Here is a 15,999-nt window from a genome sequence, read left to right on the forward strand (position 1 = left end):
GATCTCAAACTTGCCACAGTTTGTACCTGAGGAATAAAACAAATTTAGCAAGAAAGGAAAGTGAAATTATAAAGTGTTTTGTTTTTGCTATCGTTCCAAATACATAACTTTTTCTATAATCTAAGGATTTTAGATCATTTTTAGAAAATTACTCAAACAAAAATCATGAAGCAGTATTTTAAGTAATCTTTAATAGAAATCTGGTCCTGTAAGAGCAGAGCTTATTGGATTTCTCCATGTTTTAGTGTGTTGTGAATAACCGTAATGTAAATGCTGTTATTATACCTAAAATTCAAGGGGTACATTTTAAGATTAAGAAGTTAAATGTGCTTGCATACCTCTTTATCAAGTTGGAGTACCCCAAAGTGTTTAAAATTGCATCAAGTCACTCATCTATTTACACACACACTCACAAGCTGATTATTGGGGTCTGGACGTTTCGTCCTTTATTTAACCAGTTTCCAGCTTCTTCTCCAGAGGTCGTCCTCAAAGACTTTCCCCCCTGAGTGACAGGTTGATTGGTTTTAGCGGTTCCCCATCAAGCCGTACACTACTTAAGGAGCCGGCAGCCAGCTCTCCAGTGCCACACTGTTAGGACCCTGTCACACCTTGCCGATTTAGCTAGCATATGCCTGACGTCCCAGAATCTTCTAAAATGCTGGCATAATCTAACCTGACTCCGCCAGATGGATTTGCTCCGCATATCCATCTGGAAACCTCCGTTGAAGTAATTTTGGGAAGGGGCGAAAATACTGATTAGCTGATTGGCCTATGTTGGTGATAGACGGGCCAAATAAACCAATCAGATCAAGGAAGCATATGACGTACTAACAGAGCGACGACGAAAACACAACCACAAGCCAGGCTAACTCTTGCCGAAACCAGTTGGGAGAAGAGCAAAAACATCTTTTCCTCTGAGAAAAGCCTCCAGAGCAGTGTTTTGCTCTTCTTTCAGTGAAGAAATACTCTGTAATTCCGATAAAACTTGCTCAATAGCCACGCTAACGCTAGTTTTCTCGCATTTCTCGTTGCATCACACCTCAATCCGCCTCAAAGCTAATGCTGATTGAACGTTCGTATGGTGAACGGCTCCAAATTTTCTTTAACGGAGAGTCTCCAGACTGATCTGCGAGTGAAACCTTGAAAGGTCGCAAGATCAGGATGGTCTCACAAGGCTAGGCGTAAGCTGAACTTTCCATGATTTTTTTTTTTCAGTTTTGGGCGTATACATAGTGTATTCATAACGAGTCTAGTGCGTATGTCCAACTACAGCCTAACCTATGCATAAGGCAAGGCAGCATAATGCCAATGAAATGTCACATGCCAGTGGCCCAAGGGGGGCAGCGATGATCCCAGAGGCACCCGGCCTTCATAAAAATATGTTTGATTTCGGTATTAACCTAGCTGCTGTTTACTACCCGCCAAAAATAAAAGAATAAATAAAAAGAAAAAAGAAAAAGAAAGAAGGTTTGCAGTCGCAGCAAATTCAGTGTCCTCTCTGCTAGGAAGTTTGGTGGTCGTGGGGGTGAATGCAGGGAGCATCCATCACACTCACCTTCACGCTCACCCTATGATGCGGATGCAGTCTGGAGGAGAACTGCAGTTTCCTCCTGTGAACTCTTTTATTACCAAAACTCTGCCAATACACCATTAAACAGTAGCTGTAACTTAGAAACACATTCAGTGGTCGTCTGGAACACGTCAAATACATTGACATGCGATGGAGATAAGTTCTTGCTAAGTTACGCATAAGTTATGCGCGTGTTACTTATAGGTTTTGAATAAGCTCAATGCCACGACTTATGAGTAACTTACACTTGACCTATGTCAACGATAAAATAACTTACCCTGTAAATTATGCCCCATGTATGGCTTACGTCTGGAAATTTTCAGCATGCTTAAAACTTCTCGACGTACTTGCCGTATGTCGAGGTGTGCTAGCTTGTTTCAGGATGCAACAGTGATCTACAGCATGCTCATAACTTTAACAAAACACCTTAACTTGTCAAACGTATGCCAGCGTTTTTGCCAGATTTTCCATATGTCATTACTGGCCCTCTGGCCACCAACAGCAGGGAAGGCAGGTGAAGGTTCTTGCCCAAGTAAACAATTGAGAAGAACAGTGTGGAGCCTCAAACCGGCAATCCATGGGTTACACGACAGTTGAATTGAATCAAAGATTCATCTGAGTTCATTCGAAGAAAGAACTTGTGCAAGATTGTTTTTTCATAAAGCACTTGAGAAGCAACAAAATATCTGGGCAACATCGTTTTTAAAAGAATACAAAAAAAAACATTGCATTCAAACTTAAAAGTATTTAGATATGTTGGAAAAGTAAGGCTATTTTTGACTGCAACTTTTTGGTAATTGTTTTTACAAACAACCAGACTCGCCATAAAAACAAACACCAGTCACATTTTGGCATAATATCACAACTTCTGATTATTTCATTGACATTTTGAAATTTAACACCACCCAAGCTTTCTAATCAGACTTAAAAAGGGCACAGGGAGATGAGCAGTATTTGTCTAACAATGAAAAGAAACCCAAGTTTTTCTAAAGATGGTGCTAAAACAACAGTAGTAACACTGAATGTAGCAGAATTCCAAGAATCAAGCCTTGGGAGACCCCACATGACAGAGGAGCAAAAGGAGCTGCAATCGTTTGGGTTGGGTTGTGGAGTGGTGGCCTAGTGGTTAGTGCATTGCGCTTGGTCCCCACAGGTTCTAAGTCCAGGCCCCACTCCCACAGACTACCACTCAGGGTCCCTGAGCAAGATCCTTAACACCACACTGCTCCACGGGCGCCAAACGGTGGCAGCCCACCACTCGCGTGTTCAGGGAGTGGCCTTGGGTGGCACAGGCCACCCCTGAAATCTGATTGGCCACCCCAAGTGTCACCCCAAAATTTGAAAATATGATTGGCTATATGCCCAGTCAGAGGCGGGCCACTGCACTGAATGTAAAATGCGCTCTTGCTTTGAGTTGAAGTTCAAGAAGGCGCGAAGAAGATGTTGATGAACCTACAGGTGAATACATTCTCCAGTCTATCAGAAAGCAGCACGTCTCTGGCGCGACGTTGTGAAATATGTGAGTAGCCTACATTTTACTACACTTACTGTGCCTGTAGTTAGAAGCTGTAACGGTAATAAGCTAAACATGTACCCTGTCTTGTTTTATTTGTTTTATTTTAATTGGCACACGGCTGTCGTCTCCTCATCTCGTTAGAAAACACTGTTTTGACTGTCAACGATGCTAACGCTAACATTTAGCTATTCTGTACTGAGTAAAACTGTTATATTAGACCCCTATAACATCATTTACATTTCATTTTCATTCTTGTGTGTGCACAATTATTTATTGTACAACATAGAAGAATGTCGTGCATTATGGGACTATTACAGTATGAAAAGAAGTCAGAATATTAAAGATTTCTTCGCAAGGAAGAAATCTAAGATAGAGCCAGAGCAGGGGCAGAGCAGTCAGTCACAGGATGAGAGCCAGCCTTCAGCCTCAGCTGTACACATTGGTATGTGAAATCCTGATAGTTCAAGTTTGTTCTCATGTTTGAACTTACTAATTTGGTTTGATTGTACCATACCTCTTAGTTTACTTAGGAAAGGCTGATTGTATTATCATTCTAATCACAGCTTATGTATTATTATAGAGTCACCCTCAACATCACATACACATCAGGGCATGTATGAATTTACCTTCTTTAAAACATTATGTGCATTGATTTGAACTGAGATATTTCAAATATACTACAGTGTCATATACTGTCATTAAGTGTGTAGACAATTTTTTTAAACAATACTGGTGTGAAAAGCCTAAATGTGACAATTTGAATTATAATGAACTGATAAAATCTCTGTATTGCTACAGGTGTGTCCAGTGCTCTTCTCTTCTGTCCCACACCACTATCCACAGGGGGATAGTGGTGTGGGAGACTCTTATAGCCAGCCAGGACCTATTGGTATGCCTTAACAATTCATTTTTCATATGAAGTATAATATACTTAGGCACATTTTCATTCTAATGACAACCTATGTGTTATTGCAGAATCAGGTGAAGATTCTTGTGATGAGGGCCCTTCACCATCACACATGCAGCATAGTATGTATGCTTTACCTTTTTTTAAATTAACATCACAGTATCTGCTTTTATTTAGATCAGGATACCAATAATACTGGTGTTTAAAATCTAAATGTGGCAAGTTGAAATATATTTAAATTAATAAAATCTCTGTATTGCTACAGGTGTGTCCAGGGCTGATGTTCTTGCAGGCCATCCACAGGGGGATAGTGGTGTGGGAGCCTCTTATAGCCGGCCCGGACCTATTGGTATGTCTTAACAATTCATTTAAGTTAGTGACTTATGTGACACTAAAAGGTCCTGATTCCCATACATTTGTCACTTACAGATATTTCACAGTCAAGAGCAACAGGACCCACTCAACCCCAGTTAAAGCTGTATCCAAAAACCATGCAAGGGGAGAAGAGGAGGTCGTTCAATCCATCCTGGTACAACAGGTTTTCATGGCTTGAGTACTCAATAATGAAAGACTCAACGTACTGCTATGCATGCAGGCAGTTCTCTTTGCCTAGCACGTCAGAATCTGTGTTCACCTCAGAATCCGGCTTTTCACATTGGAAAAAAAGCAGTGTATAAAGATGCTGGCTTTAAGTTGCATGAAAAATCAGATTCTCACATTACTGCCATGTTAGCTTGGAGTGAACACAAGAGGGCTGCACTTACAGATGCTTCTGTATTAAACATGATCAACAAAGAGTACAAAAATTTAGGTTTGCTAAGTATTGAGTCAAGAAGAGCGAGGGCACTCAACATGGATGATTTTATCAAAGTGTTTGCAAACAAACACAAGAACAGGCGAATTGCACTGTTTTGACCCTCCTGTTTTCCTTAGGTCAGGGAAGGAAGAAGGGAGTAAGGGAGGAAGGAAGGAAGGAAGGAAGGAAGGAAGGTTTGGTAAAATAATTTGTTCAGAGGCATATGTATTTTAAATATGTTTGCACTTTATAGGTGGACTGTGTTTTTTTTTTTAAATTGCATTGTTTACTTATGTTGGCATGGTAAGGTAAGCTATATTTGTTTTGTACAGTCTGTACCTCTACCAAGTTTTGCATAGTTTCATCAAGCAAATATCAATATGTATATATACCAAAGTCTAGGTGTGGGTGTGTATTTTCTTGTGTGCATGTGTGCGTACATATGTGAGTGTATATGTCTGTGCGCAGGCGGTCCCGCTCATACTTCATGCCACCCCTGCATAAGTCAGTGCCCCACTGGTGCCACCCCTATCAAAAATGTCTGGACACGCCCCTGCAGCCCACTGCTTCCAAAAGGGATGGGTCAAATGCACAGGTGAATTTCTCCAGTGTGAGATTATCAAAGTTTAATAAAATTAATTTAGTCCAACTCAAAGGTTCTCTCAGCCACGGACATTCTAAATCATTTTGAGGTAGTAAATTCCTACACTGCACTATAAGTCTCATCAGAATGTCAGCATGTTTTCTGCATCTGTAACTATGAGGAACCCTACCACAATACACAATATGTTTCTGCTTGTTGAGAATGACTTGAATGTAAATGCAGTAATTGTACCTCAGGTTTAAATATCCAATATAAAGTTGTAGTGAAATATAGAATAACCTGGAGCTGAGTAGCAATTTAAAATCTAATACAATAAGGAAACATTTAGCTAATTCTGGAAGAAACAATTGAGAAATCCTCAATATGTTTGGGTGAATAATATATCATTGTTGCAGTCTGAAAACCGGCAAATATTTTTTATATTTAATAATATATATAATATTTAATCAAATCGTCATTAATAAGCCCCTTTCCAGATTTTAGAAAAGAAAAAATAAACTTACACAAAATATTTGCCTCAGTGGAAAAAGAGGCATCAGGGTTTCCATCTTGTTTCTTGTAGACCGAGGTGCAGGAGATTTTCTCTCCATCATGGAGGTAAGAAGCAGTGAAGTTCAGAACAGAGGTCTTAACTAGGGTTTTGTCCTGATTTTCCTGCAGAGTCTCCTGACTGATCCCCAGTGGTGGCGTCCATGTCAGGTTTAGAGGATGAGACAGACAGGGAGCCGGAGCAGAGCATGTTAGACTCACTGAGTCTCCATCCTTCACCTTCAGGGTGGATGGAGTCAAAGTTGGTGCAGGAAAATTATCTAGAAGGAAGGTTTAATGATTTTTTTTTCAGTAAACAAGAACTGTATATCTTTGTTATGTGAACCTTTAAATGCAAAACACAATGTAAAGAACAGAAAACAAGATAGTAAGCATGATTAAAGTAGTAATAATAATTATTGTTGTAAATAGCATTGATATAACCTACCTTTGACATCAATTTTTACCCCTGCAGTTTTAAACGTGTATTTTAGGTTATTACAATCCAGTCTAAAGTAATAGGTGTTGGTATGAGCAGGCTGCATGTTGCTGAAGGTAGTGGTGCAGTTTTTTTCTGTTAGGTTTCCGGTGACTGGGTTTGTTTCTGTCAGTCTTGGATCAGTGTTGTCCAAGTAAACCCATAGTGCTCTGCATCCTCCATTTAGGTCTTTTTCATGTTTTCTCTTTACCCCAAAGGAGCAGGGGACAGTGACACAGGATCCACTCAAAACTTGTACAGTCTGTGCTAATGAGACCTCAAACTTGCCACAGTTCGTACCTGAGGAATAAAACAGATTTAGAAAATAAGGAAGCGAAATTATAAAGGGGGTTTTTGCTGTCATTTCCAAATACATGACTTTTTCTATTATCACAGGATTTCAGATAATTACTCAATCAAAAATCATGAAGCAGTATTTTGCTGACTAGGCATCTTTCTGAGCAATCTTTTATAAAAATGTGGTCCTGTAAGAGCAGTGCTTTTTGGACTTGTCTACATTTCAGTGTGTTGTGAATAACCGTAATGTAAATACTGTTATTATACCTAAAATTCAAGGGTTGCACATTAAGATGAAAGTTAAGTGGTAAATGTCTGTGCTTGTATACCTTTTTATCAAGTCGGAGGACCCCAAAGTTTTTAAAACTGCATTAAGTCATTCATTTATTCACACAGACATTCATAAGCTGTTAAAACTAGAATTTCATCTACTGTTGCCCTGAGTTACACTGATAAAAAAAGACTGCCATAATATTGGTATCACCAGGCCCTCTTGTTACCAACAGCAGGCAAAGCAGGTGAACATTCTTGGCAAAGATAACAACAACTGAGAACAACAGTGTGGGGCCTAAAAATGGAAATCCATGGGTTACAGGACAAGTGAATTGATTCAGATTCACTTGAGTTCATTTGAACAAAAAACTATTGCTGTATTTTTTTTTTTTTTTTTTTTTCATAAAGCCCTTGAGAAGCAACAAAATATCTGGGCAACATGTTTTTTTCAGAAGAATACAATAAACAAACAAACAAAAAAAAAAAAACATTGCATTCCAACTTAATAGTATCTACATTTATTAGAAAAGTAAGGATATTTTTGACTATCTTTTTGGTAATTTCTTTAGATAACCAAAGTCACCATAGGAAGAAACACCAGTGACATTTAGGCATAAAATCACAACTTCTGTCTTGTCATTGAAATTTGAAATTTAAAACCATCCAAGCTTTGTAATCAGCATTTAAATTGTACATAGAAATTAAGATTATCTGTGTAACAATGAAAAGAAACCCAACTTTTTCTAGAGATGGAGCTTCAACAATGGCAGTAACTCTGAAAGTAGCAGAGTTCCAAGAATCAATCCTTGGGGGACCCCACACAACAGGGGAGCAAAAGGGGCTATAATCATTTTGTCCAAATCAAAGGTTCTCTCAGCCAGGGACATTCTAAATCACTCTGAGGCAGCAAACTCCTACTCGATGCTATAAGTCTCATATCAGAATATATAAGGTGCTTTCTGTATCTGTAATTACGAGGTACCCTACCACAATACACAATACCATTGTGTTTTTTTGAAAATGACTTGAATGTAAATGCAGGTATTGTACCTCAGTTTTAGATATCCCATGTAAAATTGCAGAGAAATATATAGAATAACCTGCACCTGAGTAGGAAGTTAGAATCTAATACAATAAGGAAACATTTCGAAAATTCTGAAAGAAAAATTTTGAAGTTAATTTAATGTATCACTGTCACAGTCTAAGAACAGACAAATATTTTCAAACAATAAAAAAAAAATTGGTATAAATAAGCCCCATTTCAGATTTTAGAAAACAAAAAATAAACTTACACAAAATATTTGCCTCAGTGGAAAAAGAGGCATCAGGGTTTCCATCTTGTCTGTTGTAGATCGAGGTGCAGGAGATTTTCTCTCCATCATGGAGGTAAGAAGCAGTGAAGTTCAGAACAGAGGTCTTAACTAGAGTTTTGTCCTGATTTTCCTGCAGAGTCTCCTGACTGTTCCCCAGTGTGGGCGTCCATGTCAGGTTTAGAGGATGAGACAGACAGGGAGCCGGAGCAGAGCATGTTAGACTCACGGAGTCTCCATCCTTCACCTCCATGGTGGATGGAGTCAGAGTTGGTGCAGGAAAATTATCTAGAAGGAAGGTTTAATGATTTTTTTCAGTAAAAAAGAACTGTATATCTATGTTTTGTGAACCTTTAAATGCAAAAAATAATGTAAAGAAAAGAAAGGAAGACTGTAAGCATGATTAAAGTAGTTAAAATAATTATTATTTTTTTTTATAGAATTAATATAACCTACCTTTGACATCAATTTTTACCCCTGCAGTTTTAAACGTGTATTTTAGGTTATTACAATCCAGTCTTAAGTAATAGGTGTTGGTATGAGCAGGCTGCATGTTGCTGAAGGTAGTGGTGCAGTTTTTTTCTGTTAGGTTGCCGGTGACTGGGTTTGTTTCTGTCAGTCTTGGATCAGTGTTGTCCAAGTAAACCCATAGTGCTCTGCATCCTCCATTTAGGTCTTTTTCATATTTTCTCTTTACACCAAAGGAGCAGGGGACAGTGACACAGGATCCACTCAAAACTTGTACAGTCTGTGCTAATGAGATCTCAAACTTGCCACAGTTCGTACCTGAGGAATAAAACAAATTTAGCAAGAAAGGGAAGTGAAATTATAAAGTGTTTTATTTCTGCTATCATTGCAAATACATAACTTTTTCTATAGTCTAAGGATTTTAGATCATTTTTAGATAATTATTCAAACAAAAATCATGACTCCGTATTTTAAGTAATCTTTTATAGAAATCTGGTCCAGTAAGAGTAGAGCTTATTGGATTTGTCAATGTTTTACTGTGCTGTGAATAACCGTAATGTAAATGCTGTTATTATACCTAAAATTTGTATACCTCTTTATCAAGTTGGAGTACCCTGCAGTGTTTAAAATTGCATCAAGTCACTCATCTATATACACACACACTCACAAGCTGACTGTTGGGGTCTGGGCGTTTCGTCCTTTATTTAACCAGTTTTCAGCTTCTCCTCCAGAGGTCCTCCTCCAACACTTTCTCCCCTAAGTGGCAGGTTAATTGGTTTCACCAGTTCCCCATCAAGCCGTACACTACTTAAGGAGCCTGCAGCCAGCTCTCCAGTGCCAGACTGTTCGGACCCTGTCACACCTTGCCGATTTAGCTAGCATATGCCTGACGTCCCAGAATCTTTTAAAACGCTGGCGTACACTTAACTTTCTATGAATTTTTTTAGTTTTGGGTGTATACATTGCGTATTCATAACAAATCCAGTGCGTATGTCCAACAACAGCCTAACTTATGCATAACGCAAGGCAGCATAATGCCCATGAAATGTCACAAGCCACCTTCACCTTCACGCTCACCCTATGATGCGAATGCAGTCTGGAGGAGAACTGCAAATTCATCCTGTGAACTCTTTTAATACCAAAACACTGCCAATACACCATTAAACAGTAGCTGTATCTTAGAAACGTGTTCAGCGGTCGTCTGGAACACGTCAAATACGTTACGATATGCGATGGAGATAAGTTCTTGCCACGACTTATGAGTAACTTACACTTGACCTATGTCAACGATCAAATAACTTACCCCACATATGGCATACGTCTGGAAATTTTCAGCATGCTCAAAACTTCTCGACGTACTTGCCGTATGTCGACGTGTGCCAGCTTGTTTCAGGGTGCAACAGTGAGCTACAGCATGCTCATAACTCAAACAAAACATACCCATAACTTGTCCAAAGTATGCCATCATTTCTGCCAGACTTTCCGTATGTCATTACAGGCATATATTTGTAATATTTATTAATAAATATAATATTTAATTATTATTATTGTTTTCAATAAGCCCCTTTTCAGATTTTAGAAAGTAAAAAATAAACTTACACAAAATATTTGCCTCAGTGGAAAAAGAGGCATCAGGGTTTCCATCTTGTTTCTTGTAGACCGAGGTGCAGGAGATTTTCTCTCCATCATGGAGGTAAGAAGCAGTGAAGTTCAGAACAGAGGTCTTAACTAGGGTTTTGTCCTGATTTTCCTGCAGAGTCTCCTGACTGCTCCCCAGTGTGGGCGTCCATGTCAGATTTGGAGGATTAGACAGACAAGGAGCCGGAGCAGAGCATGTTAGACTCACTGAGTCTCCATCCTTCACCTCCAGGGTGGATGGAGTCAGAGTTGGTGCAGGAAAGTTATCTAGAAGGAAGGTTTAATTATTTTTTTCAGTAAACAATAGCTGTATATCTTTGCTATGTGAACTTTTAAATGCAAATAATAATGTAAAGAACAGAAAGCAAGATAGTAAGCATGATTAAAGTAGTAATAATAATTATTGTTTTAAATAGAATTAATATAACCTACCTTTGACATCAATTTTTACCCCTGCAGTTTTGAACGTGTATTTTAGATCATTACATTCCAGTCTAAAGTAATAGGTGTTGGTATGAGCAGGCTGCATGTTGCTGAAGGTAGTGGTGCAGTTATTTTCTGTTAGATTTCCTGTCACTGCATTTGTATCCAACACCTGTGGATTACTTTCTCTTATATTAACCCATTTTGCTCCACAGTTTTCATTTAAGTTGTTTTCATATTGGCTGGGTATCTCAAATAGACAGCGGACAGTCACACAGGATCCTCTCATAACACTTACAGTTTCCAGCAAGGAGACCTGAAAGTTCTTACAAAGGACACCTGAGAGATAACACATGTATTTAAAGATTAAAAGCAGCAGTGAAATATGTTGTTTTGTTTACGTTTTCATTTTCTTATGTAAGGAATAAAAATATCACTGCCTGCCATACACTGCCATACACATACATATTAGAAAAAAAAGGTCTCATTTGTATCAGCATCAACATACCATAGATATTAGGAATCAGTTTAATTTGAATTCTTTCAAAAAAGAAAAAGAAACCTTAACAATAAAATCAAAATTTCCAGGCCACTGTCCTCAATGACTTTTCGGCAATTCAGACATTTAAATAACTATACACATTATGATGTATAAACTCACCGTATATTGAAGAGCCAATAAGAAAAAAAATCACAAGTCCAACCATCTTTCTTTGAATAATAAATGTTCAGGGCCTACAAGATAAGAACATGTTTTTAATGAAATTAAATAATGTATTTTTAAGGTTTTATCAAAGCACTTAAACAACTATGAAACAAATGGTAAATTCCAGGGGGGGTTGCTGGTAGTACAATCTTGAAATGCAGTCTTAATGCAACTTTAACAAAAACCTATAGATAGGAGAAAAATACCTACAATAAACTGTTACATTTGTTCCATGAAAAGCTTGAAATTAACATGTGAACTTTGCAACTAATTTAGTAGAAAACAAATCTACAAACATTGATCAAATGTATTTAGCAGTAATTTCATGCAAATTGGTTGTCTTTGTTACATATTAAAAAGCTTTAATTAGTTGAAAGATTTTTTTAAAGTGCAAATTAAGATATCTTACCTCTTTTTGAAAACTCACACAAATATTTTCCTGAGCAGGAATTTCTATGATAATTATATCAGTCTGTCACAGAAAGTAATGTTTCCCTTGTTTAATATTTTGCAATTCACATCTGCATTAAAATGAGGAACTAAAAAAGAAGAAACTGAAAAGCTGAGAGGTGCAAATAAGAAAACATTTCCTCAGAAACCCTACACCTTAGTAAAAGGGTCCTAGTAGAAAAAAAAAAAAAGAAAACGCTATTGATCAAATCCTTAAACACATACTATTAATTAAATATTGTTTGACAGCTAAAAAAAACAGATTCCAGGCAAACAGATCCTGTGGGTAAAAAAGTTAGAGTTGTCAACACCAAAACAACTGAAAATAATAGTTAACAATTAGTAATGGCACAATAAAAAGCCATTAACCCCCCCCCCCCCAAAAAAAAAACAAGAAAAAAATTGCAACATCGCTGCATCAGGAAGTACTGTCCCAGAATAAATTGTCATATTTTCCATGAATAGAAAGTAGACATCTGAGGAAACAGAAAGAGAGATATTGCTATTGTTTTGCAATTGTAACCTAGCACTTATAATAACAGTGATGGACTAAATCAAAAGCTTTTTCTTAAATGTAATGTAAAATATCAAGTAAAAACCCCACTTTTAACCTGATAAAATATAAGCGTAAAATATTCATATAAATAATGGATTACATTTAATTTCAGAAAGTATAGTAAATACCTAAAATAGAAGTAGAAAAAAAGTGTTCACAGTGTTGAACTTGAAGTTTTGTAATCTTTATTGGGACTAATAAGTGAAAGCCAAAACAAAAAGTTTGAAAACAATATGGCATAAATATGGCAAATATGTGTTTTTAGAATTAAGGAAAATAGTTTTATTACTTGTACTGTAATATTGTAAACTTAGTCAAGGTGGGTAGATAAAGTCTTTAGTCTTGTACACTTATTTTAAGACAACAGTCTATATCATTTCAGAAAAAGGCATCAAAATAGAAAAAAGTTAATATTTGGATAAAATATATGCTCAAACTAAACAGGAAAATTTTAAAAATAAGAATTTTAAAGCCTGTTTAAAAACTTTACATAAGTTGAATATAGGGTAAGATAACGCAATAAAAATAAAAACATATGGGTAGGTGTCTTAATTTGTAAATCTAAGTCAATAAAGGTGAATACATTTAATATTTATTCCATGTTGCCAACTCATACATTATATGTAAGCTCAAATGCTTCATCAGTGACAATACAAGTTTGGTCAAAATACAGGTGCTGGTCATAAAATTAGAATATCATGAAAAAGTAGATTGATTTCAGTAATTCCATTTAAAAAGTGAAACTTGTATATTATATTCATACATTACATACAAACTCATATATTTCAGATGTTTATTTTGTTTAATTTTGATGATTACAAATGACAACAAATGAAAATCTCAAATTCATCATATCAGAAAATTAGAATATAGTGAAAAGGTTCAAAATTGATGGCCCCTGGTGCCACACTCTAATCAGCTAATTAACTCAAACCACCTGCAAAAGCCTTTAAATGGTCTTTCAGTCTAGTTCTATAGGCTACACAATCATGGGGAAGACTGCTGACTTGACAGTTGTCCAAAAGACGACCATCGACACCTTGCACAAGGAGGGCAAGACACAAAAGGTCATCGCTAAAGAGGCTGGCTGTTCACAGAGCTCAGTGTCCAAGCACATTAATAGAGAGGCGAAGGGAAGGAAAAGATGTGGTCGAAAAAAGTGTACAAGCAAGAGAGATAACCGCACCCTGGAGAGGATTGTGAAACAAAACCCATTCAAAAATGTGGGGGAGATTCACAAAGAGTGGACTGCAGCTGGAGTGAGTGCTTCAAGAACCACCACACACAGACGTATGAAAGACATGGGTTTCTGCTGTCGCATTCCTTGTGTCAAGCCACTCTTGAACCACAGACAGCGTCAGAAGCGTCTTGCCTGGGCTAAAGAGAAACAGGACTGGACTGCTGGTGAGTGGTCCAAAGTCATGTTCTCTGATGAAAGTAAATTTTGCATTTCCTTTGGAAATCAAGGTCCCAGAGTCTGGAGGAAAAGAAGAGAGGCACTTCATCCACGTTGCTTGAAGTCCAGTGTAAAGTTTCCACAGTCAGTGATGGTTTGGGGTGCCATTTCATCTGCTGGTGTTGGTCCATTGTGTTTTCTGAGGTCCAGGGTCAACGCAGCCACATACCAGGAAGTTTTAGAGCACTTCATGCTTCCTGCAGCTGACCAACTTTTTGGAGATGCAGATTTCATTTTCCAACATGACTTGGCACCTGCACACAGTGCCAAAGCTACCAGTACCTGGTTGAAGGACCATGGTATCCCTGTTCTTAATTGGCCAGCAAACTCTCCTGACCTTAACCCCATAGAAAATCTATGGGGTATTGTGAAGAAGAAGATGCAATACACCAGACCCAACAATTCAGAAGAGCTAAAAGCCACTATTAGAGCAACCTGGGCTATCATAACACCTGAGCAGTGCCACAGACTGATCGACTCCATGCCACGCCGCATTGCTGCAGTAATACAGGCCAAAGGAGGCCCAACTAAATACTGAGTGCTGTACATGCTCATACTTTTCATGTTCATACTTTTCAGTTGGCCAACATTTCTATAAATCCTTTGTTTTTATTGGTCTTCAGTAATATTCTAATTTTCTGATATGATGAATTTGAGATTTTCATTTGTTGTCATTTGTAATCATCAAAATTAAACAAAATAAACATCTGAAATATATGAGTTTGTATGTAATGTATGAATATAATATACAAGTTTCACTTTTTAAATGGAATTACTGAAATCAATCTACTTTTTCATGATATTCTAATTTTATGACCAGCACCTGTAGCTAACTTTAATTATTTTTTTCTTTTGTCTTGAACTCATATGCAAGTTTTGAAATCATACAACCATTAAGGTTGAAGTAAAAAGTCTTCTTAAATAGTTGTCAGTCTTTTTTATGAAAGGTAGGTAATCTTTCACTGGATAGCAGTGGCGGCTGCTTCAAAATAGACGTATACCAAAGACCAATCAAATGTATCCAAAGTTATCACACTATTATATTTATATGAATGCCAACAACATAAAACATTATGAAAACACTTTAAAAAAAAAACCCAACATAATTTCATGAACAAGTTTTCTTTGTATTTTGAATGGTCCAATATGGTGTCACAACCCTAAAAAAAACAATGTACCAGTTTAATAATGGAGAAGCTATTAGTCAGCTTTATATTTTTTGTAATTTTTTTAATACGGTATATATACAAAAAAATAATAATATTATATATATATATACATATAATTTTTTTTTCTTTCTGTCTATCTCAGGGTCATTGGGTGTGGGCCGGCGCCCTAGCGCCCTCTATTGGCCAGCCACCTCTGCTGGATAGTTTGTTATGTTTGTTGAAGATACTGTTATTGAGAAAGGCACATGCATGGTTTACCAGATGATTTATCCACACATTCATTTTTGGTTGTGAGATGGTTTATTAAATGTTTATTCAAGCTATGACATTATCAATCTTTCTGATCTTCAATTTGAAGTGAAAAAAATATCTCATAGAAGGCCACTTCAGATTAGTCCAATTTTTTACTCTTAGCAATTTTTTTTATGTTTTTAGCTGTGTGATTTGAGTCATTAACCTTTTGTAAAATCCATGACCGAGGACCCAAGACCACACTTTCTGACACTAGGCTGAAAATCTCTCTAGAATCTCTTGATAGTCTTGATATTTTATTGCATCCAGCTGAGATTCACCTGTACAAAAATAAGCAAATTGAGTCCAGAACATAACAGAGACATTTTTCATGTTTTACAATATGTATTTACTTGATATGCTTAACGTTTCTATCTATGAACATAGAGCTAATATGCCTTAGCAAAAAGTAAAATTTTTGTCTCATCATTTTTGTCCTCCCACAAGCTTTGTGCCTTGTCAACATGTAGTTTGGCAAATTCCAGTCTGGCTTTTTTACGACTTGCTTTCATCAATGGTGTTCTTCTTGGTTGTGTCACATTAACCCGATTTTGGCTCAGACA

The 15,999-nt window shown here is 37.1% G+C and overlaps 1 protein-coding gene and 1 long non-coding RNA gene across 2 annotated transcripts in view; one reads left to right on the forward strand and one right to left on the reverse strand.

Moving 5' to 3' along the window:
• Positions 1-10,914, reverse strand: part of LOC119797887 — a 29,474-nt gene extending 18,560 nt beyond the window's left edge. The window contains exons 1-2 of the mRNA XM_038307143.1: positions 10,818-10,914; positions 10,360-10,652 (exon numbers count right to left, since the gene is read on the reverse strand). Coding sequence (XP_038163071.1) covers positions 10,360-10,652; positions 10,818-10,914 — 390 coding nt within the window. The remainder of the gene's footprint in view (positions 1-10,359; positions 10,653-10,817) is intronic.
• Positions 3,939-4,601, forward strand: LOC119797905. The gene is made up of 3 exons (XR_005282637.1): positions 3,939-3,975; positions 4,062-4,115; positions 4,259-4,601. It is a non-coding gene; the product is annotated as an uncharacterized LOC119797905 (long non-coding RNA).
• Positions 10,915-15,999: the final 5,085 nt, after the last annotated feature.

This window comes from Cyprinodon tularosa, unplaced genomic scaffold (assembly GCF_016077235.1).
Source record: "Cyprinodon tularosa strain WSP-4 unplaced genomic scaffold, ASM1607723v1 ctg60, whole genome shotgun sequence".
Classification (NCBI taxonomy): domain Eukaryota; kingdom Metazoa; phylum Chordata; class Actinopteri; order Cyprinodontiformes; family Cyprinodontidae; genus Cyprinodon; species Cyprinodon tularosa.